At 44.1% G+C, this 27809-nt stretch overlaps 1 protein-coding gene across 1 annotated transcript in view; it reads right to left on the bottom strand.

Moving 5' to 3' along the window:
* CHERP (calcium homeostasis endoplasmic reticulum protein) overlaps positions 1–24513 on the bottom strand; it is a 230184-nt gene extending 205671 nt beyond the window's left edge. The window contains 4 exon segments of the mRNA XM_029614207.1: positions 17411–17548; positions 18428–18585; positions 22345–22518; positions 24299–24513. Coding sequence (XP_029470067.1) covers positions 17411–17548; positions 18428–18585; positions 22345–22518; positions 24299–24323 — 495 coding nt within the window. The 5' untranslated portion in view covers positions 24324–24513.
* Positions 24514–27809: the final 3296 nt, after the last annotated feature.

Genomic DNA, 27809 nt, shown 5'->3' with positions numbered 1-27809 from the left:
GACTTTGTCCTGCCTCTGACTAGGGAACACCCAGCCCCTCCCCCAGGAATTCAGGGCTAAGCACAAGCCAGAGAAATACATGATAGTCAGGTATCCTTTCCCAGGCAGAGACTTAAGCACAAGTGATGCTTTTATTCAGGCAAAGGTCAGGGAGAAGGGAAGTTAATGTTTAAACCCTGATGAAATGGCTTGCTGGCAAAGCTCATATTTCCCACACCCAAACAATCAACAGATCCCATGCTACTAATGCTGGCAACAAGCAGTGCTATTCCCTATTGATTAATAGCAGTTTATGGACTTCTCCTCCAGGAACTTAACCACATCATCTGGCAACAAATTCATGGAATACCCTTTAGATTTATCCGAAAGAGTAAAATAACAAATTCACATTTCTCCGTTCAAGTCCTTTCATGATTTTGTAGACCTCTATTATATTCCCCACTCCGCCCCCCCCCCCCCCGAGTCATCTCTTCTCGAAGCTGAACAGCCCTAACCTCTTTAGCCTTTCCTCATAGGGCAGCCATTCTATGCCCTTTATCATTTTGTTCACCCTTCTCTGTACTTTCTCCAGGGCAACTGTATCTTTTTTTGAGATGCAGCAACCAGAATTGCACACAGTATTCAAGGTGCGGTCTCACCACTGAGCAAAACAGAGGAATTATAATATTCTTCATTTTATTTGCCATTCCCTTCCTAATTCCTAACATAGGCCTGGATTTATCAAAATGCACTAAATACCGCATGTGATAGAAAAGGGGGCATGTTTTATGGTAATAGGCAGTTTCACAATTTGCGCTAATACCTATGCGAAGAGCTAAGTTACCGGAAATTGCGATAATTTTCTCGCATTTTGAGATAAATGAGGTATTTCCCACATACAACCACTGGGGGCACCATGTTTACTATGAGAGGGAGAGAGCGAACCTAGCCATAATGCCCCAACAGTAGATATGTATTTATATCTCTAGGGGAGGCCCGCCTAGTAACTCGAGGTGAGGTTTAGGTATTAGTGTAGGGGTTAGGGGCCACTTTGACATTCAGAGTGCGACATATGAACAGAACAGTGTTCTCTTGTGAAGATTTGATGACCCTCGGAGTGAGGAAGCTCACCCAAAGATGAGATTTGTGCAACTAGGTTGAGAGAACATTGCACAAATCTCATCTTTGGGTGAGCTTCCTCACTCCGAGGGTCATCAAATCTTCACAAGAGAACACTGTTCTGTTCATACGTCTCACTCTGAATGTCAAAGTGGCCCCTAACTCCTACACTAATACCTAAACCGCACCTCGAGTTTCTAGGCGGGCCTCCCATAGAGATATAAATACCTATCTAGTGTTGGGGAATTATAGCTAGGCAGTCAGTCTCTCTCTCTCTCTAGGACGGGGCCTAGATAGCTTGGCTGGTGCTCTGGGAGACTCCAAAGTACTAAAACAGGCATTTGAGAACACATCGCAAATTGCGATAAAGCCTTAACGCAGGCTATCGCGTGGCTTAACACTACTGAAAAAGGTGTAGCTAAAATCGGCGTTAAAGCCATGCGATAGGGCTTCGCAAAATGGTAAACCCAGCCCACTCCCACCCCTAACTCCTCCTCTTTTTCGGATTTGCATCGCACCATACGATATGGCGCCATCGCATGCGAAAACGCCTCATACCATTTTGATAAATGACCCTAATAGTTTGCTTTTTCACTGCCAAAGCACACTGAGCCGACAATTTCAATGTAATATCAACTATGACACCCAGATCTTTTTCCAGGGAGGTAACTTCTAAAATGGAACCTAACATTGTATGGCTATAGCATGGGTTATTTTTCCCTATATGCATCATCTTGCAATTGTCCATATATTTCTTCTGCCATTAGGAAGCTCAATCTTCTAGTCTCTCAGTCTTCCTGCAATTTATCACAATCTGCTTGTGATTTAACTACTCTGAATAATTCTGTATCTTTTGAACACTTGATCACCTCACTTGCTGTACCTCTTTCGAGATCATTTATAAATATATTAAAAAGAACCGGTCCATCTGGATACCGCATTTGCTAATCGGTGGAGTCAGTTTAACCTTACGAAAGCAGGACAATTTGTTTCTGGGTCCCAATGGATTCCCTTTACGGAGATGCAAGCATCCCATGGGTTATCACAGGGAGACTGGTATCAATGCTCGCAAATTATTCACTTTCTTCGAGCAGAAGGGGCTCTTGCTGAGTTCGGCAAGGGTAGATCAATATTTGAATCGATATGTGCACAAGCAAGGCCCTTGAAAAGGCCAATATCCCGCCTATATGCGCTTCTTAATAGTGGAACTAGGGTCAAAGTGTCCTATCAGCGGCAGTGGGAAGCGGACCTTGGGGAAGAGCTCTCGGATGCCGCTTGGGAGCAATGTCATATGGTTATGGGCAGGAGTTCTGTTTCTGCTACCATAAAAGAGAATGGGTACAAATTGCTTTATAGGTGGTATTTGGCCCCTGACCGGTTGCACAGAATGAACACAAAGTTTAGTGCAATGTGTTGGAGGGACTGTGGAGTGAGGGGGTCCTTCTATCATATGTGGTGGACATGCCCTAAGATACACAGTCTTTGGGAAATAATGACGAAGCTGGCCACTGACTTAACGGGGATTTGTATTCCTATATCCTCCAAAGGCTGCTTGCTAAGTTTAGTGGATGGGCAGCTCCGCGATAATCAACGATTGCTAGTGTTGCAAATATTCATTGCCACCAGATGTGAAATAGCTTTTCGATGGAAGAGCATCGATGGCCCCTCTCAGGCTAATGTGCTTACAAGACTTGATAGGGTGTATCACATGGGCTACCTTACAGCAGTGAAGCATGACCGTGTTCGTAAATTCCATGAAGTTTGGAAACCCTATTGTAAGTGGACAGGCAGATAGGGTCTGGTATTATCCGTAGCTACAGACTTACTTACAGATGTCCTGGGTGGGGGGGGGGGGGGAAGAAGATAAAATTGATTGCATTTATTGCTGGGCACTCTACTATATGGTTTATTTGACATTCAGCTATAATTATTCATATACCATTGTTCTTTGAGCGTCTTGTATCCTTGACCTTTATACCAAGTGTTATTTGTATTTATTTATTTGAATTTCTTATATACCGGTATTCACGATGGGAATCGCATCATGCCGGTTTACAATAAACAGGGTGTGACAAAAGGATAAATACTTAAAACATTAACCTGTGATAGAAGAGGAAAATAGCAGTTACAATAAAACAGGGACATAATGCAACTTGGAATGTAGAGAAGGCGAAAGAGAAATTAACAATGAGATAAAAGAAATAACCAAGGTAATAAAACCTGCCAATTTAAAAAGAGAAAGAACATTATGGAATTGTCAAAGGATGTTGATTACCCTGACGGATCTATTTGTATGTATTTGTATGTATTTGTATGATCTCTGTGCGACCATTAGTATTGTTCAAAAAGGGATATACTTGTCATTATGTATTATGGAGTGTATACCAGTCAGTTTCTTGTTTGTATTTGGTTGATATACATGCATAAATAAAAATTTTCAAAAAAAAAAAAAAAAAAGAACCGGTCCAAATACAGATCCCTGAGGCACTCCACTATTTACCTTTTTCCACTGTGAAAACAATCCATTTAATCCTGCTCTCTGTTTCCTGTCTTTTAACCAGTTTGCAATCCACAAAAGCATATTGCCTATCCCATAACTCTTTAGCTTTCCCTGGACTTTGTCAAACACCTTCTGAAAATCCAAATACACTACATCTACCGGTTCATCTTTATCTCGATGCTTATTAACCCCTTAAAAAAAAAAAAGTTGCAGATTTGTGAGGCAAGACTTCCCTTGGGTAAATCCATGCTAGCTGCGTCCCATTAAACGTCTATCTAAATGTTCTGTGATTTTATTCTTTATAATATTTTCCACAATTTTTCCCGGCACTGAAGTCAGGCTCACCGGTCTAGTTTCCTGGATCAGCTCTGGAGCCCTTTTTATACATTGGGGTTACACTGGCCACCTTCCAGTCTTCAGGTACAACAGATGATTTTAATGATAGGTTACAAATTACTTGTAATAGGTCTGAAATTTCATTTTTGAGTTCTTTCAGAACCCTGGGATGTATACTATGCGGTCCAGGTAAATCATTCAATCTGGCCTAGATCTTCTGGGTTCACCATGATTTGGATCAGTTCATCTGACTATCACCCTTGAAAACTGTCTCTGGAACGGGTATCTCCCCAACATCCTCCTACATAAACACTGAAGCAATGAATTAATTTAGTCTTTCCATGATGGCCTTATCTTCCATAAGTGCCTTTAACCCCTCAATCATTTAATGCAGTGGTTCTCAACCTTTTTTCCATCATGACATCCCTGACAGATGACGCTCACATGCAGGACACATTGCACACTACATTTAAACAGCTATACTTATAAAAATTAAATTAAATTAAAATTCCTAGATATTTTATCGTTGAAAATAATGCCAGAGAAAGATAATTTTTTTTTAAATTTTAATACCTGCTTATAAATTATTATTACATGCTGTTTTTTTTCACAAAAACTTTCATCTTTGCTTACTGCATCAGTGAGAAATCCGGCACTGATCTGCATATGCAGCACACGGTTTTTTGATACAAACTCTCATGCCTTTCACCGTCAACCTCAAAGTTCTGACCTCTTCTGGAGTTTATGCAGAGCAGAGTTAGGAAATTTCCCCTTTCACCTCACCATACAAAAATATATTCAAATTCTGATATCCCCTCAGTAATAGTACTTCAACATCCCTTCCCTGCCAGCCACTTTGTGAAATAACATGACAACCTGCTAAAAAGACATTTAGAAATGATATAGCATACCAGCCATACCATAAGAGCCTAACACCCTAGACTTGAGCAGCAACAACCTTACCTATGAAAAAGCAAGACTGCAGATATAGAACACGGTACACTTACTATTGGAGAAACAAAGAAAGGCAGACTGCTCTGGATTCCTACACAGAATCTACATCCTAGTTAGCAGAATCTCTTACCTCTGTCAAACATGCAGAATCACCCTTATTTAATACAGAATAAGAGACCATAAACTAGGATGACAGGGCAGGATAGATTGCCTGCAACATTTCTGACTTGGATTGGTGGTGGCAGCGATTGTCAGGGTTGACGGAAAAGCAGCAACAGGGAGCAATGATGAGGAATTTTAAGTACCAGCTCCTTACTCTGCACTCTCCTCAAGAGGCAAGCACATGTGGCTGTTACAGAAAGCATAGACTTGCTATGTCAAATTTTTGGTGACACACCGGTTGAGAACCACTTATCGAATGGCCCAACCGATTCCCTTGAGTGCTTCCTGCTTCCGATATATTTTTTTTAAAGATTTTATTATGTGATTTTGCCTCTACAGCCAACTAATGGCCTCAGCAAAACACCATTTACAACAAATAGTTAAGTTTGGTTTAATTAAAAGTTGAAGTCAATCAGCAAAGATTAATTTGTCATTTTAAAACTAGTACAGCCAATGCACTCAGGTTTTTCTTCTGTTCTACATAATCAAACCCAACTAAACAAGGTGAAGTATTCAACTGATACTTGCACGCTGCTAAAGTGATCCTGTCTAATGGACAAGAACGGATTATGTGATTGGTTATACCAGTCTATACTGTTCCTACATCCTTTATAAATAGGGACCTTCATTTTCAGTTTACACAGATTTTCACCTATAAATTCCTGGATTTTTCAAAGATGAAAATTTTAAACTGATTTTTACCCAAATTTTGTGTGACTTTAAAGCCATGCTCTGGCCGATACTTCAGTTCCAACCCTTTCCCAGAGTGTAAGAGCGTGACTTCATAGTTGCCCACCCAAGCACAGATAAGCAGTACCCCGGCCACCAGAACAAGTTTCTGGCAGGATAAGAATATAAGAAATTGCCATACTGGGTCAGACCAAGGGTCCATTAATCCCAGCATCCTGTTTCCAACAGTGGCCAATCCAGCCTATAAGTACCTGGCAAGTAACCAAACACTAATTAGAAACCTAATTCACTGATGTATATAATACCACTAATTCTGTATACAATCCCATGTATATAATACCACTAATACTGTAAACTGTTGTAATTTCTTGTTTGAATTTCTTGTTTAATGCCCCTGCGGCTTGTTCTCTATCCTTCTCTCTCGTTCTCCCCTCCCAAGTTCCTTTGCCCTGTTATAATGTAATTTTCTGCTCTGCTGTTAATATGTGAACCGGTGTGATGTCCCCACTAACGCCGGTATATAAAAGTTTTAAATAAATAAATCCCATGCAACTGATGCCAGCAATAGCAGTGGTTATTCCTTAAGTCAAGTTGATCAACAGCAGTCAACGGACCTCTCCTCCAAGAACCTAAACAAAACTTTTTTAAAGCCAGCTACACTAAATGCACTAACCACTTCCTCTGGCAACCAATTCCAGAGCTTAACTGTGCACAGAGTGAAAAAGAATTTTCTCCAATTAGTTTTAAATGTGCTACTTGCTAACTTCATGGAGTGCCCCCTAGTCCTTCTATTATCTGAAAGAGTAAATAACCAATTCAGATCTACTCGTTCTAGACCTCTCATAATTTTAAAGACCTCTATCATATCCCCCCTCAGCCATCTCTTCTCCAAGTTGAACAGCCCTCACCTCTTCAGGCTTTCCTCATAGGGGAGCTGTTCTATCCCCTTTATCATTTGTCGCCCTTCTCTATACCTTCTCCAGTGCAACTATATCTTTTTTGAGATGCGGTGACCAGAATTATTCACAGTACTCAAGGTGCGGTCTCACTATGGAACGATACAGAGGCATGATGACATTTTCTGTTTTACTAACCATTCCCTTACTAATAATTCCTAACATTCTGTTTGCTTTTTTGACTGCCACAGCACACTGAGCCGATTTCAATTATTATCCACTATGATGCCTAGATCTTTTTCCTGGGTGGTAACTCCTAATATAGAACCTAACATTGTGTAACTACAGCATAGGTTATTTTTCCTTATATGCAACACCTTGCACTAGTCCACATTAAATTTAATCTGCCATTTAGATGCCCAATTTTCCAGTCTCGCAAGGGTCTCCTGCAATTTATCACAATCCGCTTATGATTTAACTAATCTGAATAATTGTGTATCATCTGCAAATTTGATTACTTCACTCATCATGTTCCTTTCCAGAACATTTATAAATATATTGAAAAGCACTGATCCAACTAGAGATCCCTGAGGCACTCCACTGTTACCCTTTTCCACTGAGAAAATTGACCAGTTAATCCTACTCTCTGTTTCCTGTCTTTTAACCAGTTTGTAATCCACGAAAGGACATCACCACCTACCCCATAACATTTTAGTTTTCTTAGAAGCTTCTCAAGAGGGACTTTGGATTTTCAAAAGGCGTTTGACAAATACACTACATCTAGCGGTTCATCTTTATCCACATGTTTATTAACCCCTCAAAAATAATGAAGCAGATTTGTGAGGCAAGACTTCACTTGGGTAAATCCATGCTGACTGTGTTCCTTTAAATCATCTCTTTCTATATGCTCTGTGATTTTTAGATTAGATTCCACTATTTTTCCCGGCATTGAAGTCAGGTTCACTAGTTTATAGTTTCTCTGATCAACCATGAAGCCCTTTTTAAATATTGGGGTTACACTGGCCACACTGCAGTCCTCAGGTACAATGGATGATTTTAAAGATAAAATTGGGGGAGAGGGGGGCAAGATGGCGGCATAGACGCCACGCTGAACGGTCACTGAACACTGCTCTTCTGAATTTTTTCCTCTTCACTGCGTGTAAACGCAAAATGCCTTTGAAAAGAAAAGGGAAGGTGAGGATCTTCCCACCAGATCCCTTACCTCCCTCAGGGCAGCTGGACATTGTTCGGTTCATGCGGCAACTGGAACAGGAGGAGGGAACCGATGAATTGGGCTTGAGCCCCCGTGGGGGAGAGCAGGGAGCTCCAACCAACGAGGCGTCCCTCAGCCCCGACGACAGACCGCCCCCGGCACAGAGAGAACCTGACCGAGTCGCTCCCCAGACGCAGGCTGATGATGCGGCCAGCGCGAGGGGGGGGGTGGAAAGCGACTCGGGGAGAACGCCGGCTGCAGAGGAAGCTGCACAGGCAGGAGAGAGCTTTGCTGGTGCGGCAGCTGCGGGGACCTCGAGCCTGGGAGCCTCCCGAAGGGAGGGGGAGCAGGAGGAGGTGTCGGCAGACGGAGCCCTGGTAACATCAGCACTCGGCGAATCGGGTGAGTCTCTGGGTTCACCTACTAGACCGGAGGCAGTGACATTGGAGTCACTGTGGGACTTGATGGTAGGTCAAGGGCAGTCTATGAGACGGCTGGAAAAGAAAATGGACTCCCTAAATTATAATTTTCAGCAAAAAATACTTGGAGTACAAGAACAGGCCACAGAGACTAATAACAAAATTTCAGAGGCTGCAAGTAAAATTCAGTCTCTTCAGGCTGTTAATGCAGCCGTGATTAGAGAGCAGATGGCCTGTTCCCGACGTTTGGAATTCCTGGAAAATAACATCAGACATCTTAATCTGCGTATATTGAACTTTCCTAAAGTAGCTGGTGAAATTCCATTTATCACTTTAAAGAGGCTCTTTAGGGAAGGCCTGGGATATACTGATGCAGATATGCCTTCAATAAACTTTTGTAGGTTTTTGAACAACAGACCTTCCGCTACAGGGAATCCTCCGCTCCAAACTATTCCTATGAACTTAACCAGCTTCCTAGAAAATTCTGATACAGATGTTTTAGAACGTAATACTCTGTTAGTAGCGTTTATTACTGTCCAAGATTTGAATGGTGTAATGCGAAATTTCTTTAGAAAATTTCCCTTAATGTTCTATGGACAACCTGTTAGAATATATCCGGATCTGGCTCAAATTACACAGATTAGAAGGAAAGAATTTCTTTCTCTAAGGCAGGATGTTGTGGTTCTAGGATATATGTTTATGCTTCGCTATCCCTGTAAATGCTGCCTAAGAAAGGGGGATGAATCCTTTATATTTTTTCAACCAGAGCAGCTCCGGCAGTTCTTGGACGCCCGTAGACCTATTACTTCTTCCCCGGTCGACTAAGAGGCAATTAGGATTGGTTTCAGATTGATCTATGTTAAATGCCAATTTTATTTATTATTGATTCTTAAGAACTCCCACTTTGTTTTCTCATGCCCCCAACTTTAGCTTGGTTTTTCTTGTAAACAGTATTATGAATGGATAGGTAAAGTTTACAATTATATTACAAATACATAATTATTATCAGAGGAAGTAGACATTGGATTATATTTGTTTTTCTTCTCTTGTTAGATTTTATTTGAAATTATATTATTTATATCCAATATATGTAAACTACCTAAAGTAAAGTTTCCTAATTTGTAATTTGAAAATGATAAATAAAGAATTAAAAAAAAAAAAAAAAAAAAAAGATAAAATTTGTAACTTACATTAATAGATCAGAAATTTAATTTTTTAGTTCCTTCAGAACCCTGGGATGCATACCATCCGGTCCAGGTGATTTACTACTCTTTAGTTTGTCAATCTGGCCTTCTACATATTCCAGGTTCACAGTGATTTGGTTCAGTTAATCTGACTCCTCGCCCCTGAAAACCATCTCCTGAACCAGTATCTCCCCAACAACTTCATTAATAAACACAGAAGCAAAGAATTCATTTAGTCTTTCTGCAATGGCTTTATCTTCCCTAAGAGCCCCTTTAACCCCTCGGTCATCTAACGGTCTAACCGACTCCCTGATAGGTTTCTTGCTTTGGGTATATTTTTAAAAGTTAATTATTATGAGTTTTTGCCTCTACGGCCAACTTCATTTCAAATTCTCTCTTAGCCTGCCTTATCAGTGTTTTAAACTTAACTTGACAATGCTTATGCTTTTTCCTCTTTTCTTCAGATGGATCCTTCTTCCAGTTTTTGAAGGATTTTTTTTGGCTAAAATAGCCTCTTTCACCTCACCTTTAACCATGCCGGTAATCGCTTTGCCTTCCTTCCACTGTTCTTAATGTGTGAAATACATCTGGACTGTGCTTCCAAGATTGTATTTTTAAACATTGTCCATTCCTGTTGTACACTTTTAACCTTTGCAGCTGCATCTTTCAGTTTTTTTCTAACTATTTTCCTCATTTTTTAAATCAAAGTTTCCCTTTTGAAAATTTAGTATCAGAGCTGTAGATTTACTTATTGTCCCCCTTCCAGTCAGTTCAAATTTGATCATGTTATGATCACTATTGCCAAGTGGTTCCACCACCGTTACCTCTCTCATCCTGCGTGTTACCCGAAGTTCCCGGATTCTGGGGCAGCCATGGGCGGGGTGCTGAGTCCATCTGTCTACACTAAGGAAAACAAAATTATCAGGTAAGTAATTTCTCCATTTCCTAGCTTGTAGCCAAATGGACTCAGGACCAATGGGATGTACAAAAGCTACTCCCGAAAAGGGCAGGAGGCTGCACCTGGCTCACTTAATACTGCTCTTGGAAAGGGTATGTCCTCCCGGGCCTGGACATCCAGGCAGTAGAACCTGGAGGTGTGTATGGAGGACCACGTCGCCGCTTCACAGATCTCGGCGAGTGACAGCAGCTTGGTTTCTGCCCAGGACACTGCCTGGGCCCTTGTTGAATGGGCTTTGACTTATACAGGTGGGGGCTTCCCTGCCTCTACGCAGGCCGCCTTGATTACTTCTTTGATCCAGCGGGCTATGGTTGCCCGCGAGGCTTCTTCCCCTTGCTTCTTCCCGCTGTGAAGGACGAACAGGTGATCCGTCTTTCACACGGGTTCCAATCTTTCCAGGTATCAGACTAGGAGTCTGCTGACATTTAGGTGGCGAAGACGGTGTGAGTCTTCTGCGTCCTTCTGTTCATCTGGAGATGGCAGCGAGATGGTTTGGTTCAGGTGAAACTGAGAAACCACTTTCGGCAGAAAGGAGGGAACAGTGCGCAGCTGTATGGCCCCAGGTGTGAACCTGAGGAATGGTTATCTGCAGGATAGCGCTTGAAGTTCAGAGATGCGACGGGCTGAACATATTGCCACCAAGAATGCAGTCTTCAAGGTCAGGAGACGTTGTGACAGACCACGTGTTGGTCTGAAGGAAAATTCCGCTAGGAAGTTTAATACTAAATTGAGATTCCATAGGGGTAATGGCCTCTTTAGAGGTGGTCGTAGTTGTTTAACCCCTTTCAGGAAGTGGGAGACGTCTGGATGGTTTGATAGTCTGATGCCGTCCACTTCGGCTCTGAAGCAGGCCAGCGGGGCAACTTGCACGTTGAGGGACAATCCCTTCGTCAAGCCGTCCTGCAGGAATTCCAGGATCATGGGAATTTTGACTGTCCAAGGGAGAATCTTGCGGTCTTTACATCAGGCTTCGAATACTCTCCATATCCATATGTATGCCAGTGATATGGAGAACTTGCGTGCTCGAAGCAGAGCGTCAATCACTGTCTTAGAGTATCCGCTCTTCTTCATGCGGTTCCTCTCAAGGGCCAGACGGTAAGAGAGAATAGAGTCGGGTCTTCGTGGAGGATCAGACCCTGCCAGAGAAGGTCCCTGTGTGAAGGTAGGCACAGAGGGTTCCCCGCAAGATCATCTTCACATGTCCGCGTACCATGGCCGTCTTGGCCAATCCGGGGCCACTAGTAGCACTAGTCCCCTGTGGTGTTCTATCTTGCGGATCATCCTACCCAGTAGTGGCAATGGAGGGAAGGCGGAGAGGGTCTTCATGTGGCCAGGTCTGGAAGAGGGCGTCAATTCCCCGGGATTGCAGTTCTTGTCTGCGGCTGAAGAACTTGGGAACTTGGGCATTGGACCAGGTTGCCAGTAGGTCCATGGCTGGGAGTCCCCAGCAGTTTACTATCAATTGGAAAGCTGTGGTCGACAGCATCCATTCCCCTGGGTCTAGGCTCTCTCTGCTGAGGTAATCCGCAGAGACGTTGTCTTTTCCCGCGATGTGGGATGCCAAAATCCCTTGCAGGTTTAGTGCTGCCCACGCCATGAGGGAGTCTATTTCCAGGGATACCTGCTGGCTTCTGGTTCCTCCCTGGCGATTGATATAGGAAACGGTTGTGGCATTGTCTGATGAATTCTCCCCAGAGTCTGTGGCTGAACCGTAGGCAGGCTAGTCTGACTGCTTGAGCTTCCAGGTGGTTTATGTTCCACCCCGCCTCTTCCTTGTCCCATTGTCCCTGGGCAGTCAGTTCCCGACAGTGGGCTCCACACCCTCACAGGCTCGCATCCGTGGTGAGCAAGATCCAGTTCGGTGGGGATAGGTTTACTCCTTTGCTCAGGTGGTCTTCCTGTAGCCACCATTGGAGCTGGATCCGAACCTCTGCTGGTAGCTGTAGGTGAATAGAGTAGTTCTGGAACGTTGGGTTCCATCGTGACAGTAGGGACCGTTGTAGTGGGCGCATGTGGGCCCATGCCCATGGAACGACTTCCAGGGTTGACGTCATGAGACCGAGAACTTGGAGGTAGTCCCATACCTTGGGGCGAGCATAGTTCAACAGTTTTCGCAGCTGACCCATCAGCTTCCTTCTCCTTAGAGGGGGAAGGAAGACCTTGCCCTGTTTGGTGTCGAACCGGACTCCAGGTACTCTAGTGACTGGGAGGGCTGTAGGCAGCTCTTGGCTGTGTTGACGACCCACCCGAGTTCCAGCAACAGATTCTTGACTCTGGTGGTCACCCGGTGACTCTCCTCTGGAGATTTTGCCCTGATCAGCCAATTGTCCAGGTAGGGATGTACCAGGATAACTTCTTTTGTCAGTGTTGCCACCACTACAACTATGATCTTGGTTAAGGTTCTGGGGGCGGTAGCTAATCCGAAGGTTAGCGCCCAGAACTGGTAATGATGGTCCAGTATCGCAAAGCGTAGGAAGAGCTGATGATCGCGATGGACCACGATGTGGAGATAGGTCCAGAGAGATCAGGAATTCTGGTTGTACTGCCCTTGTGACTGAGCGCAGGGTTTCCTTGCGGAAGTGTGGTACCCTCAGGTAACTTGACGGACTTGAGGTCCAGGATGGGCCGGAACGTTCCTTCCTTCTTGGGAACGATAAAATAGATGGAATAGTGACCAGTATTTTGTTGGTGCATGGGTTATCACCTCTAGGCTGAGTAGCTTTGCCAGTGTGGTTTCCACTGCCGTCCTCTTGGAGTGGGAGTGGCATGGCGATCTTACAAATTTGTCTGGAGGAATGCTGTGTAAAATCCAGAGAGTATCCCTCTTGAATGATGGTTAGGACCCATCTTTGGTCGAAGAGGATATGTCTGCCCCCTATGACTTCTTCCTGTGGATGGGTCTGCTGATTTTCATTGTGGGGTGCGGCCGGAGCCTGTACCTGAGCCTGTTCCCTTTTTGTTGTGTCTGTTCCGAAAGGACTGAGCCCTGCCTGCGAGGTGAGGTGCTTGGTAGTGTGTGTTTTTGTATGGTCTAAAGTGTTGAGCTCCTCTGCCCTTGTTTCTTCGGGGAGGGGAGGAGTGCTGATTTCTTTTGTTCCTGTCCACTGGTAGATGAGGTACTGGAGATTCGACCCATTTGTTGGCTAACATTTCCAATTTGCTTCCGAACAAGAGAGATCCTTTAAAAGGCATTCTCGTGAGGTTCGCTTTGGAGGTCGCGTCAGCTGACCAATTTCGGAGCCATTAGTTGTCTTCTGGCTGCCACTGCCGAGGTGACGCCCCTGGCTGAAGTGCGCACTAGGTCTCAGGTCGCATCTGTGAGGAAAGATATCGCCGGTTCCAATGTTTCACCGGATGTGGTTGTGTCTCTGGAGAGTAGCAAGCAGGCACATGTCACTATGGCGCAGCAGGAAGCGATCTGCAGGGTCATTGCTGCTACGTGGAAGGACTGTTTAAGGACTTCTGTCCTGGGCATCCTTGAGTGCCGCTCCTCCTTTGACGGGGATGATCGTGTGCTTTGAGATTGCACAGACCATAGCGTAGAAGTTCCTTGGCCATGGGTTCCAGGGGGTATAGGGCTTCTAAGGCCTGTCCTCCTTTGAAGCCGACCTCTGGGGCATTCCATTCCAGGTCAATCAGTTGTTGCACGACCTGCAACATTGGGAAATAGCAAGAAGACTGATAGAGGGACACCAAGACGGGGTTCAACTTTGGTTCTGCTGTGGTATCCGTGCCTGGAATGGCCAGCGCCTTCAGGGTCTGGGACATGAGAACTGGTAACTCATCGTTGGAGAAGAATCGCAGCATGGTTCGGTATGGTTCCATCCCTGGAGGGATTTCTCCTTCCTCCAGGGAGTCAGTCTCGTCCCCCGAGGTGTCTGTAACACCTGTGTGGAGGCTCTTGCTTAGGTGGGGCACGTCTCGAGAGGTCCTTGGAAGGTCTTGCGCTTCTGGTGGATACTGGGACTGGTTCGCAGGCGGTACTGATTGCGCCTTGACAAAGGTTTGCAGCCCTTTGAAGAATTCCACCCAGGAAAAGGTTCCTGGGTCCATGTTAATTCCAGGTGGAGTTATGGTGGGAGCCCCAGAGGTGCCTTCCTGTGAAGGTGCAGAGTTGGAGATACAAAGGTCCGAGATACTATCATTAGTGGATCCGGATCCCTCTACTGACTGTGGAGGGCCTTGCTTTGGCTCCCCCTGAGCCTCCTCGCACTGCTGGCATAGGGCGGAGGCCACTTCAGGTTGCGCAGCTCTCAGGTGGCAGGCTGGACAGAGGGCTTGTCTCTTGGTCTTCTTGGCCATGGTTTGTGCGCGTGGAGCGTCTCAAAACTCGTCTGTGCGCCGAGAGGCTTAGTTGTGCGTTCCGGGTGGGCCGACGTGTGTGCGGGATGCACAAGATGTGCGCGCAGGCTACCGATTTGTGCACCTGGCTATGATGTGCGCGCCGCTGTGCGCACAGGTCTTTTATACGCTCATCACAGTTGTGCGCGTCGCTGTGCGCACGGCACAGTTGTGCATGCTGCTGTGTGCACGGGACGGTAGTGCTGACAATACAGTGGTCAAGGGGGGGAAATGGCGCAGACGACCATGCGGATAAGATAGCGACCTCCCCAGAGGGTCTCCATGTGTGTGGACCATCGCACCGGATCTGGGTCTAGCCCAGACAGCGCTGCTCAACCTGATTTAACAGACGCCGGAAGGGACGATCTGTGCGGCTATTCGAGCCTCGGAGACTTAAAAGAGGTTTCAACCTTACCTGGTCTCGGCGTTTCCCAGTCTCGTGCCGGGCTGTCTCCGGCTGTGGGGAGAGATGGCGTTGTCTTCACCAACGCACTCGATTCTACACCCGCTGCCTCTCAGCCACCCTGGGGGCTAAGTCCACACCGAGTGCTGGCTACCGGAGCGAGGCTTGCCTCTGAGGGATCTCAGAAATCACCTCAGGAATTCTCAACTGGGGGAGGGACCCTTAGGTATCACTGCAGGAGAGCGGGGCTCGTCTTCTTTAGGTAAATTTTCTTTCTTTGTTTTAAAATTGCTAACACTATTCTAGTCATTGGAAGTGTCCCTATTTGCTTAGGAGACTGAGAAATACTGAAGAGCTTAGCCTCCTGCACAGGTTATGTAGGCTGATGTCAGCTTTGAAATCTGACTCAGTCTCCAACTGGTATCAAGAGTACACTATATTCATTGGTTCTGAGTCCATCTGGCTATAAGCTAGGAAATTTGGAATTCTTTAGCTCAGGTGATTCTTTACTTATAAGCACATGGACTACGTTTGCTTTTATTGGAACCTCTCTGTTGGGATGCCCTAACTCTCCTGTTTCATTAGTATCCTTCAAAGATACATTCCTCTGAACTATGCACTGCTTAGTGACTGTCTGCTTTCCTCCTTGTTCTAGTTTAAAAGCTGCTCTCTCCTTTTTAAAAGCTAGCGTCAGCAGCCTGGTTCCACTCTGGTTAAGGTGGAGATTGTCCTTTCGGGGAAAAAAAAGTCTCCCCTTCACCAATAGGTCCCCCAGTTCCTCACAAAACGGAATCCCTTGCACCATCTGCTCATCCACGCATTGAGACTCTGGAGCTCTGCCTGCCTCTGGGGACCTACATGTGGAACAGAGAGCATTTCAGAGAACACTACCCTGAAGGTTCTGGATTTCAGCTTTCTACCTAAGAGCCTAAATTTGGCTGCCAGAACCTCCCTCATTTTCCTACGTTGTTGGTGCCCACATGTACGACAGCCAGCTCCTCCCCTGCACTGTCTATAATCATATCTAGGTGACGAGTGAGGATCTCTACCTCTCTGGCTCATCACATATTCAAAATGGGAGGGAGGAGGATCCTGGAGTCACCACAGCCCGTAAGAATGAATAATGTTTAGGGACAGAGGAGTATTCTGTGAGGGGTGAGAGAAAGAGGGGATTCCTGAGGGGTGAGAGGGAAGGTGATTTTTGGAAAGAAGGGAAACAATGAAAGAGTGAAAGAAGAGTGGAAGAAAAAGGGGATGCTGGGAATAGGAGTAAAGGAATCAGGATCATCTGAAGAATCATTTGAAGAGAGGTTATATAGGCAGGTTGGAAGGGAACAGAACAGTGGAAGGCTTCTATCCACCAAAATAAATTCTGATATTCTGACAGAAAAATGATGAACTTTTTTTCCACTGATTTCTCCTGTTTTTGATCTTGTCAAAATAAACCCTGATAAAATCCCTGGGGGAAAAAAAAAAAAAAGAAAGAAAAAACCCAAAGGGGCGGATTTTAAAAAGCATTTACATACGTAAATCTGGGTTTTACGCATGTAAATGCACTTTACTCGATTAAGTGGGCTTTTGAAAATTGCTACAATATATGCCATTGAATCGTCCATAGGATTTATTCGCATAAGTGCACTTTACGTGAGTAAATGGCTTTTGAAAATTGCTACAATAGTAGTTACATTTATGCGCGTAACTCCTTTGAAAATTACCCCCAAAGTGAAGGTCCCTATTTAAAAACTACTCAGATTGTTTTCATGTTCAAAAGGCAAAGTGACCTGCAAATGTCCAATCAAGTAAAAGTGCCAACCTAGATAGATTACATTTTGGATCCATGAGAGACAGAATCTCCAAAAATACTCTCTGCTATTGGGAGCATCCATTATGGACCCATAGTTAATGATGCCTTATTGCTCCCTTCAACAGGGCAGGATATGACATCACAACATAGCTGCTGAAATATGAAAAGGAAGCACCAAGAAGCAATAGACACTCTTTTCAAAAGTAAGCTCAAGATGTACTTTAGAAGGAAACTTACAGCCTAGTTAGCTTGAAAGGGCAATGAACTGTAGCAAATTCTGAGCTTAAACATTGCACTTTATGGATCTCCAATACCTGCTCAGTGCAGAAGCAGCCACAGCTGCCAAAGAAAGGGAAGGAAAGAATGGCACCTTCTCCACATACATATACTTCTCTGTATCTATAAACATATGTACACATGTGTACCACATTGTGCAAACCAATTTTACTTACCGAGATGGCATCTTTTGTACATGTGTCAATTATAGGCTGCAGCAAATTATCAAACTCTGTCATATCCAGTTGGGTTTCTTCTAGTTGTTTTTGCATTTGTTGCTCCACAGCATGGGCCACGACAGATGTAATTTGCTCCTTTAAAAAAACCACACACCAAGATTTTACAGTTATTATTCAACCCAAACAAAAACAAGACAGCATGAATGCAGAGGAAAACATTCCTCCAGCATACGTATTTAGTATAGCAAACAGTCACCTTCAGTCTCTCAGCTCACAGGGCTGCCACCCAATTACCGAAACCAAAATAAGCAATGACACGACTATGGATCAATTCTTATTCTAAAGAGAATCTAGCACCACAAAACAGTACTGTACAAAGGGGTTGGGGTCATGAAGGGTCGCATTATAGCAACTTATCTGTTGCAAAGTTCAAATGGCCAGTGGAGCCTATCGCACATGCCTAGTTAGCAGATTTTCCTGTCAGCAGCAGTGGACAGCTTTTTCAGCAGGCTTTTACTGTCCCAGTTTATAGTAATGGTAGGAAAGGCAATCAGACCAGGAGCAAGCATCAGCATGAACTTGCAATAAAACACAGAAGGAGTGACGACTACATGGATCACAGCAGGACAAAACCATTTTATTTAGTCTTCTAACCTATATTTTTTCAAATAAAATGTGAATTAGAAGGAACACAGTGGACCAGGAAGGAAGTAAAAATCAAGGTGTACTATTAGTGCCTTTTAAAACCTACTGAGGTTACAGAAGAGCACAGCTTAGTCCGAGGCAAATTTGTTTTTGTATTTAATTAAAACATTTCTATTATGTAGTGATACAGTCCTTAGTTCCGAACACAGATGGTTTTCAGATTCAGAGGTGCAAGACAGAGCCAAGTTACAAGTTTCCCTCCTAGTCATTCAAAAATCATAGCCACCTAGGGTGGTGGAATTTCCTGCTGCCAGGCAGATGGATGCCACGCATAAGCTAGTGTGGAGTCTTCTATAGCATGTCACCTACCTGTCTCATTGTAAGGAGCTGCTGCTCCTGCTGCTCAACATTCCACTGACTTTGCTGGATGAGCTCTTCTATAGAAAGTGTACCCTGTGGGGGTGCAATGGCTGTCACCAGAGGTAACACCGGTGACAGATCTCTGTCTTGCGTCTGTTTGCAGAGAACTACCAGAAAGAGAGAAAGGAAGCAGTAATTTACAGAGTCATAACCTTACCCACACAGCCAAGAGCAACATACAAATTATATTTATTTTTCTAAACTTCACAACTCTACCCCAGCACAGGTACATCACTTCGGTGACATACCCAAACTCTGCCAGCCAGAGGTCCCCCTGCACAGTAACAGGACTGCAACCCTAACTCATTTCTAGCCACTGTTTCCAATGAATTCCACTGTAACAAAGAGAAACTAAGATAAAGAGATTAAACACATAGCTGGCTTTTTCTGGAGACTAAGAGACACTTGGAAAAAAAAAAAGTCAGAACCAATCAGCTCCATCAGAACATATCAGCAACAGAAAACCTTTAAGAGGTTACATGCAAAAAAAAAAAAAATAATGTATAACCAAGCAGTAAGAAATCAAAAGGTGACAATGTTAGCTTATGAATGAATTTGATAAATTTAAACATTTAAAAATCAAGCTTTACTTCTGATTTTTTGTTTCATTTCAGAAAATGGAACAATGTTTGTTATTTCTAGTGATCTAACAGGATACAAAACTTGCAAAATCATAACACCCTCTCCACAGCTTCCCAGAGAGCCAACTATCTAAAAGGTCTTACTCAGTAGTGGGTGAGCAGAATTATTTTGGGCCCAGAAAGGGGTTCAGTAACAGCTCTCAGCACTGGTCAAGATTTAGCCATACATAAAAGCTGGACATTCATCACCTCTGCACCTCCCCCACTGTGAAACCTCCTGTGCTGAAGATTTCACCTCCCCTCTGCTCCAATTTATAAATGAGGTTGAGTGTCCCAAAACAGTTATATACATAAACTTTCTGAGCTGTGACTACCGCAGCATGATCATCCACAAGATGCAGAAGACTTCACAGCCATATAAAGAGGACTCACACTTCTGAATTACTACTGACGCAGCAAAGCTAAAAGTTCACAAACCTGTAACAGCACTAATCTACAGCACTAATCTAGTTTTAGGAGTTGTGTATCTCATCACAGCACAGGAGAACATTTGCAATCAAGAGCATATCATTTTGCACCAACTAGATGGGAAAACAGCAGGGCTGTGAAGGCCTAGAATCTCCTACCAACAGAGGTCACAGTGACCCAAACAGTGATGGAATCCAAGCATGCCTGGAACAGATACAGAAGGTGGTGGCAGGGACAAGGCTGAGAGGCACCCAGAGATCCTTGGTGACACAGTAGGCAGGGGGCAAAAATCAGAATGGGTGGAGCAAGAAAGACGTCCTTAACTACCTAAGTTACTACATTTTTATAAAAACAGGCAAATATCATGCTTCTCTCCCCCTCACTGGAGCTCACTAACATCTTGGAGAAAAACCATCTTAGAGGTTGCTGCATGCTTACTGTGCTGATCGCAGTTAGAAATGTTTAGGTTACGCTGTTATGAGACATTCACATGTTACACACACAGTATAAAATGCCGAAGAATTTGATGCATGGGGGAGGTGTTTCAAAAACTAGGACTGCAGATCTCACAAAAAGGTGTACCTCTGAAGTGTTTGAAGAAAGAAAACATAAGAAAATGGCAACTACTGTCCAAAAAGAAAAGAAACAAGACTAAGACCAAGCAAAGAAGTGCTACTGAAATCAAAGAAAGATTTTCAGGATGTCAATGAGTATTACAGCTTCAAGAATCAGCCTTGCTAAGAAACAAACCAACTTCACCTAAGTCTTCAGCAGCATATGATCAAGCACTGGCTACTCTATAAGCCACCTTTACAATCTCAAGCATCCTATTAACTCTGTTCCCTCAGATGGACACTGTTCCATACTCCTGACCATCTTTTTGCACTTCTCTGTACCTTGCCTAGGTATGTCCTTTAAGAGATGGGGTGAACACAACTGCACATAGTATTTAAGATCTAGATTTGTAGAAACATGGTTTGTGTTTTGTTTGTAAATCCTCTCTTAAAGACTAATAGAAAGCTTGCAATTTTTATGACAGTCGTTGAACATTTACACAGATGTTTTTAGAGAACTAACCATACTAACTCCAAGACCTCTTTGCTAAGCGAGAACAGCCAAAGAAGAGCTCAACATTATGAACCAGAAGTTAGAAACCTTTTTCTAATCGTTCCTTTGCACTTACCCATGTTATAAGCACCCCCCCCCCTCTTTCACCCTTTTTTGTACATACTAATCCCATTCAAACACCCTCATACCCTCTGTATGTGCACATCTTCCTCTCAGAATCCAGATGTTGGTAACAGAATAATACAGAGCCATGCTCCAAATAAGGGAAATTTCTGGGAGATCTGAGATAGATGGCCTAAAGAGCCAAATCTTAGGTTCTTTTTATGTGGAGTTGTCTGAGAGAAGCCACAATATTTGGCATCTCCTATGCACCTCTAATAGCACAGATCTTCCAGCTTAGAATACAAAAAATAAAATAAAGTGTAAAAATTGTCTCTACAAATATGAATCAGGGGTCTAATTACCTCCTCCCTCTCTGGGAAAAGACCTAGTAGTTAAAGAAATGGGCAAGAACCAGGAAAACTCGTGTTCAAATCCCACTTATTTATTTTATTTGTCGAGTTTTATATAGCGTCGTTCGGTTTCGCCATCACAACGGTTTACAAAAGTTTCGATGTTTAACATATTTTCCAAAGATTCATGTGATTGTCAACATAAATACTGCAGGCTTTATAAACGTAGATCGTATTTCAAACTTTCAAATCTCCCATTAACATGCCCTGTGACCTTGGGCAAGCCACTTTAGGAGCCGAGCACACTGTATAACCCGCCTCCTTGCTAACATGACCCCCTTAATTTAAATATTGCATGGCGCCCTCTTTGTTCAGCTTTCTACGCTAATTTATTGCATCGGCCCCTTAGACTGTAAGCTTTTTGGGATGTAGAATTATCATACCTGAAAAACATGCTGGAATCCACTGCGAGTTAAAATGGAAAAGGCGATCTACAATACCAAAAAAAAATACTAGTGGCACAGAGGAGTGCTTTCTTTAGTCCCGAGCCCTGCCCTCCAGATTACATCTACTGACATTACTGCCTCCAGAATAAGAATACAGCAAAGCCTTCTTATAGCATCACTCAAAGGACTGCATTAAAAATCACTTTATAATTAGAGATGTCTTCAAGAAAAGTTCTACTGACTCCTACATGTTTTTCTCAGGCTTCATATTTGTTAGAGCCTTGGCAAGACTTTATCTATTCAGTATTAGGCCTTGAGGCACATCTTAAATTTGTTATATTATATTGCGATATTGCTGCTACTCAAAACTGTTTACATCTTTCTAATGTGTTGCTAAACTAAATTTCTAATATGCTGTAACCCGCTTTGTGAGAATTTCATATTCAAAAAGGTAGGAAATATATCCAAGTAATTGTTTCACTTCTTTCATAGAAAGTTTGATCTCTCCCCCACAGACATTGTCAGGGCTCTCGAACAGAAAGAACATCCAGAAAATGTCATATGCACTAACAAGCCACAGTACACACCAGGGACATCTCCGCAAACGTCAGTCAACGTGTCCAAAACACTGTCGGACAGAGTGAGAGAAGATGAAAGGAGTCAAGAGTAGCTCAACGCATGATGGAAAACATCATAACAACCAGTCAAAACTTAATTTATGATTCTTCATCAGAGGTGAAAATAAGTGGCTTGAGATACAAAGCGACATGTCAGGATTGTTACAGCAAGACTTCACTGTCGCCAGCAAAACTTCTCATTCCTGATAACAAGCATATTATATTAAGACTTACTCTGCTGTTGCTCCAGGGCTAGCTTGTATTTATAATAGTTATAAAAATCTCCTCCAAAGAGGAAGGAAAATTTGGGGTTTTCCTTTTGCTTTTCCATGGTCATCTTCTCAAACTCGGGCCCATTCCGGGCCACAAACTGTGCGAGTTTATCGATGACATTCCGCAACTCCTGGTCTGTGCAGAAGAAAAAAACACTCATAAGTCTAGTGCTCAAGCAGGCAAATCTATATCAGTCTTTGAGATGTCACAAGATTGTTTTCAATTAAAATACAAAACCTTTGTTCTTGAAAAATGAAAGAGCAGCTCAACTATAACTTCCAGTAAATGCTCATTCTTGCAAGGCCATTACCAACAAATGACAAAGTAGTTAATATAATAAATAAATTAGTAATCACCCCGTGGAATGGCCAAAATATTTGAACCACACTAAATTACTAGCTGAGAAGTGGAATCCATATCAGGCAAATTAGTATCTATATTGACATAAGTCAGCAGAATCAAAATTCATAAAAATTTTTCATAATAAACTGACATTCATTCCATTTCAGACAACCACTTGAAAAGTGTTAGTGTATTTTAATGAAAGCTGCATAACTAGGATGGCTAGAACTGGAAACCTCCAGGCCATAAAACATGCATAATGTCAACATCTCATGACCTACTAAAAACACATACCCAGTCTACATCCAACAATGGTAAGCATAATGTAAATATGAAAACAGTCCTCTAATATGCAAAATAATACAGTAGCTTGGTAATTATCAGTTCCCTATATAAACATATTGCAGTCTTATGTTCGGACACCTCTGACTTCAAAAGTGAAAAAAACATAACACTGAAAGAGTCAAGCCTCATAGAGACTGCCAGGCCCAATTCATCTTTCCTTCCTTCTACAATACAATAAGACTTCTTGGTCTTTGGCTTTATGCCTGCTTCTTCACAAGGATCCTTGTGAATCTTATGATGAGTGAAATTGTTAATTAAAACAACATAACTGGAGAATACATGCATCACTACATCCCATAATTTTAGCCATAAAGGTCTCAGTGGGTAAAACTGGGACCAGAGATGTGGCAGCAGAAAGAAGTCAACTACTACTTTTCTTGCCTGCATGAGGAATGCGGAGGGTTGAGCCACCGGAGGAGACACAAAGAGCCAGGACCATACAAATGATTCATTTCTTAATGGGAAGCTTAATCCTCCCGGATTGATCACGATCCAACTACTTTCATATCCTCAAAACAGTAGGGTGGTAGGGCATTAACTCCTTATATGGTACAATCTCAGCCAAAAGACCAAGAAGGGACCTTCCTCGGCTCATGTGATAAGACTTTATACCATCTCAGCCGCCCCCCCCCCCCCCCCCAAATGAAATCAAGTTTTCCTTCTGCAAAACGCCTGTCATTATTAGAATCAACAACATCATTAAAGCGTGTCGGTCTAAGACTATGAAAAACATCTCACGCTTCTGGTGACATTCAAAACCCTTCTTCAAAATCATGTTAATGACGCCACCAGAAACGCCTGATGTAAAGCACAGCCTTAAATGCAGCAGAGTATAATACAAACAAACAAAATGTATACACCAGCAATACCAAACAACTGCATCATCATTTAATACCTCAGGAATCGCTACTAAAGTAACAAGCAGAAGCAGTCCAGTATTTTCAGTATTTTCAGTAGGCCAAACCTCCCATGTGCCCAGCTATATAGACATCCACATGATGCTTGCGGATCGAAATTATTAAGACAGCGAGAAGAGAAAATCGGGTTGGCGCAAAACTGTCGAGAAACCGTTTCTTTCTGAATCTAGTTCCGTGCAGGAAATAAAAGGCCTGCGGACTGCGACTCCCTCCCCACAAGCATAAAGAACAAGGCCCGGCGGCAGCAGCAGCAGGCCGCCTGCTTCACCTCCTCCGAGGTGTGGGCCGAACAAGGAAAGATTCCCACTTACCCTCGGGAGGCAGAGGTCCCTCCATGAGTGCTGCTGCTCCTCTATCGCTTCCTTCCGAGACCGGAACCAGCCAAAGCGACAACCTTCGCCTCCTCTGCTACTCTCGCTGTCGCAGTCGCCGCCTCCTGCCAGGACCAGCTACAACCTCCTCCGCCACAGACACCCCGACGCGGGCGACGTCAAGCGTAACTCCCCCCGACGCTCTCACGCGCACAAAAGTTGACCCTGTGTCTTCTGTAGGACCTTACACGTCGCTTCCGGTGTAGCCGACCCGAGGCGGCCATATATGATTTGAATGAAATGCGAACTCAAGCAAGTGGGGTGAGGTGGGAGATATCCTAGAGACATGACTCTGAAAGTAATGTATCGGCCCAGGTTTTGGACTTAAGAATCGTGGGCTGGTATTGGACGGCAGTCCCAGCTTTGGGATGTTTTGGTATAAAGTATAATAGCTATGTGTACAAAGAAATATAGCTATACAAAACATTTATTTGTTGAAGAGGAAATAGATGACATTTAAAAAATGCCATTGAACAAGTAAAAAAAAAAAATTGTAATGGGGTTGCCTCAGCACCACTAAATGCTGAGTAGTGTGCCAGCCCAAGATGCCTAGTGTGGGATATGACCTCGCTGCTGGCTGAAACTGGATGGTTCCTAACCAGATCAAAGCACACCTTCAGTTTGGAGGCTGCTTCAAAAGCATTTAGCACTGCTATCTGCTAAGTTATTTCTTTCAATATATTTATATATCGTTCCCTTATAGGGTGCATTTTAGAAGTTTTGTGTTTTGCTGTTAAATCCTTTTCTCCATTCCTTTGCTCCTGCATAGTTTTTAATATATTTCCCTCTCTTAGTCTGTACTTTTAGAAGGGGTTGGGTTTTTTTTTCTGCTGCTGTTTAATCCCTCTCTCCTGCATCTGAGATTATTAACCTGGGCTATCCCATCTGTATATTTTGACTGAACTTGCTTATAGACCAAAACTCTCCAGTTGATAATTATTAATAGCTCCCTATGCCACATTATTTGAAATATGCCTTGCCAAGTGAAAAAGTTCTTTTACAGAGCCGTAAATATTTCCATTTTCAAAAGTAAGATAGAGCTTCTACCTATAAGTTATTTCCTGAACATACCCAGATCAGTCCAGAAAAGTGGGTTGTGTATCCCTACCAGCAGGTGGAGTCAGAGAACAATTAGAACTTTGGGCACTGCTACATAACAAGAGTGCCATCTGCAGTCACTCAGTATTTCTCTGACTCCAGCAGGTGGTACAGATGCACACCTGCAGGTTTTAGTTATATTTTTTATTTAGTTTGAATTTAATTTTTTGGTTTACAGTCACTTTCTGAGGTGTTAGGCGCCTTCGTGGGCCATCACTCAGTAGAAGCCGGGGAATTGGATATTCTCGGCTACCTGCTCCCTAATATTTGAAATCATGACCTGTATATAATTTGTTGCCCTATTACCTTCCTGTTGTATATATTACAGTTTCAGTTCTCATATTTCCATTCTCATGCCTTTTCCTCCAATCTATATGTTTCTCTCATTTGCAACTCACAGTTTTTTACATCCTTGATTTTTGTAACTGATTTTCTACATTGTCTCCCTTGTTACATGTAAACTGGCATGATGTCCCTGACGAATGTCGGTAAAGAAAAACCTTAAATAAATAGATATTCCTGTCAGGGTTTTGCCCGCCACAGTTCACTGTCTGACAACCAGGGGCTCCTGGCTACTCACCGCCGTCTCTGCTACAGCTGCTCCCTTGTCTCCTGCAATAGCTTTTCTCTGTGTCTTGGTAAAGTTTAATTTAAAAAAAAAAAAAAAGCTGTTTTCACTGCGGCTGACTGACAGTCTTCAGTGCTAAGGTAAGGAGAGGTGCAGGAGGGACCAGGTCTTTTAAGGCCAGCCGGGGAAGCTGTCAGCAGTGTTCCCCTCGGCTCCCGGGGCTCCGGGTCGTTTTCTGGGGGCAAGGGTGAGTTTTTCTCCGTGTGCCTCATTTACTCGCCGCTTCCCTGCTGGGGGCCTTGCGATTTCACTATAGACAGGCTCCTTTCCCGCGGCACGGCTGCACACAGTTTATTTTCTCCTCAGCCGGTAGTCTCTTAGCCCACAGCACGAAAAGTTTGTTTTTCTGGTCCTGCCTGACTGAAATTTTCTCTGCGTCGTGGCTCCGAGCGTTTCTTTTTTTATTTGCGCCCTTTTCTATTTCACTTCAGACTATCAGCGCGCTACTGCGGATGGGACCGAAAACAGAATCACAGGCCTGCTGCTTGTGTAGGTCACGCGGCCAGGCGTTAGATGCGGTCTCCTTATGCGCAGCGTGTTCACCGGGGTTAGAGGGCTCTTCAGGGCTTCTTGCCTCCTCCCTCGGGGAAGGAATGTCTGTCTCGCCTTCGGCTTCGCGGGAAGAGGATTCTCCGCCTGTTCTAGCCCCGGTGAGGTCTTCCCTCACCGGGGGAACTGATTATATCACTCCAGCCGACTCTCCAGTGGGGGAGGGGGACCCGGAGCGGTTTTCCCCAGAATTTGTCCTCCTTATGCACCAGACTTTCCTGGCAAGGAAACGCTCGGCAGTAAAGCAGCCCGGTCTCCTGGGGGCAGGTTCGGACCCACCTGAGAAAAGAGGTCGGGGTACGGACCCTCGTCAGCACCTCTCTGTTCAGACTCACCCCACAGGGGATTCTCCCCAGGGTACGCGAGATTCGATCCCGGGGTCTGGGGTGACGCCGGTTTCTGGGGTAGTAGGGGCGCAGACCCAGATCCGCGGCCGGATCCAGCTGATATGGATACTGATGATCCGGATGAGCCCAATGACCCTCCTGCGGAGGGGGATGACCCCAGCATGGTGCGTTCAAGCAAGATGAGTTAAGACCCCTTATTCCCCAGGTCCTTGAAGTTCTGGGACTTAAGGTTGCTCAAGAAGAGTCTAACAATGAGGGCGTCAATCCAGTCCTTGACTGCATTAGGGGTCCCACAACATCTTTTCCTCTGTCTAAGAAGGTTCGCCAACTAGTGACCCGGGAGTGGGAGACTCCGGATTCCGGCTTGAAGGTGGTCAGAGCTATGGCGAAACTGTTCCCGTTATCGTCTGATGTTTTGGATTTACTGAAGATTCCAAAGGTGGATGCCGTGGTCTCGACAGTCACGAAAAAGACCACTATCCGGTTGCTGGGGCAGCTGCCCTTAAGGATATGCAGGACCGCAAGCTGGAGATCCAGTTGAAGCGAGCATTCGAGGTTGCCGTGCTAAGCCTTCGGGCGGTGGTTTGCGCTAGCCTCATGCACTGGGCCTGTCTGTGTTGGGTCCAGGAGTCGGCTGCCGGGGCCGATACGGGCTACAGTGGGGCTCTGCAGTCTGCCCGCCTAGAAGCAGGCATCGCTTATGTTGCAGATGCTTTGTATGATCTGGTGAGGACCTCGGCGAGAGGTATGGTGTCCTTGGGGTCTCCTCTGGCTGCGAAATTGGGCGGCGGATTTGTCCTCCAAGTCCCAGCTTTGTAATCTACTCTTT

This window comes from Rhinatrema bivittatum, chromosome 8 (genome assembly GCF_901001135.1).
Source record: "Rhinatrema bivittatum chromosome 8, aRhiBiv1.1, whole genome shotgun sequence".
Lineage (NCBI taxonomy): Eukaryota > Metazoa > Chordata > Amphibia > Gymnophiona > Rhinatrematidae > Rhinatrema > Rhinatrema bivittatum.
This window is presented reverse-complemented; position numbering and strand designations above follow the sequence as displayed.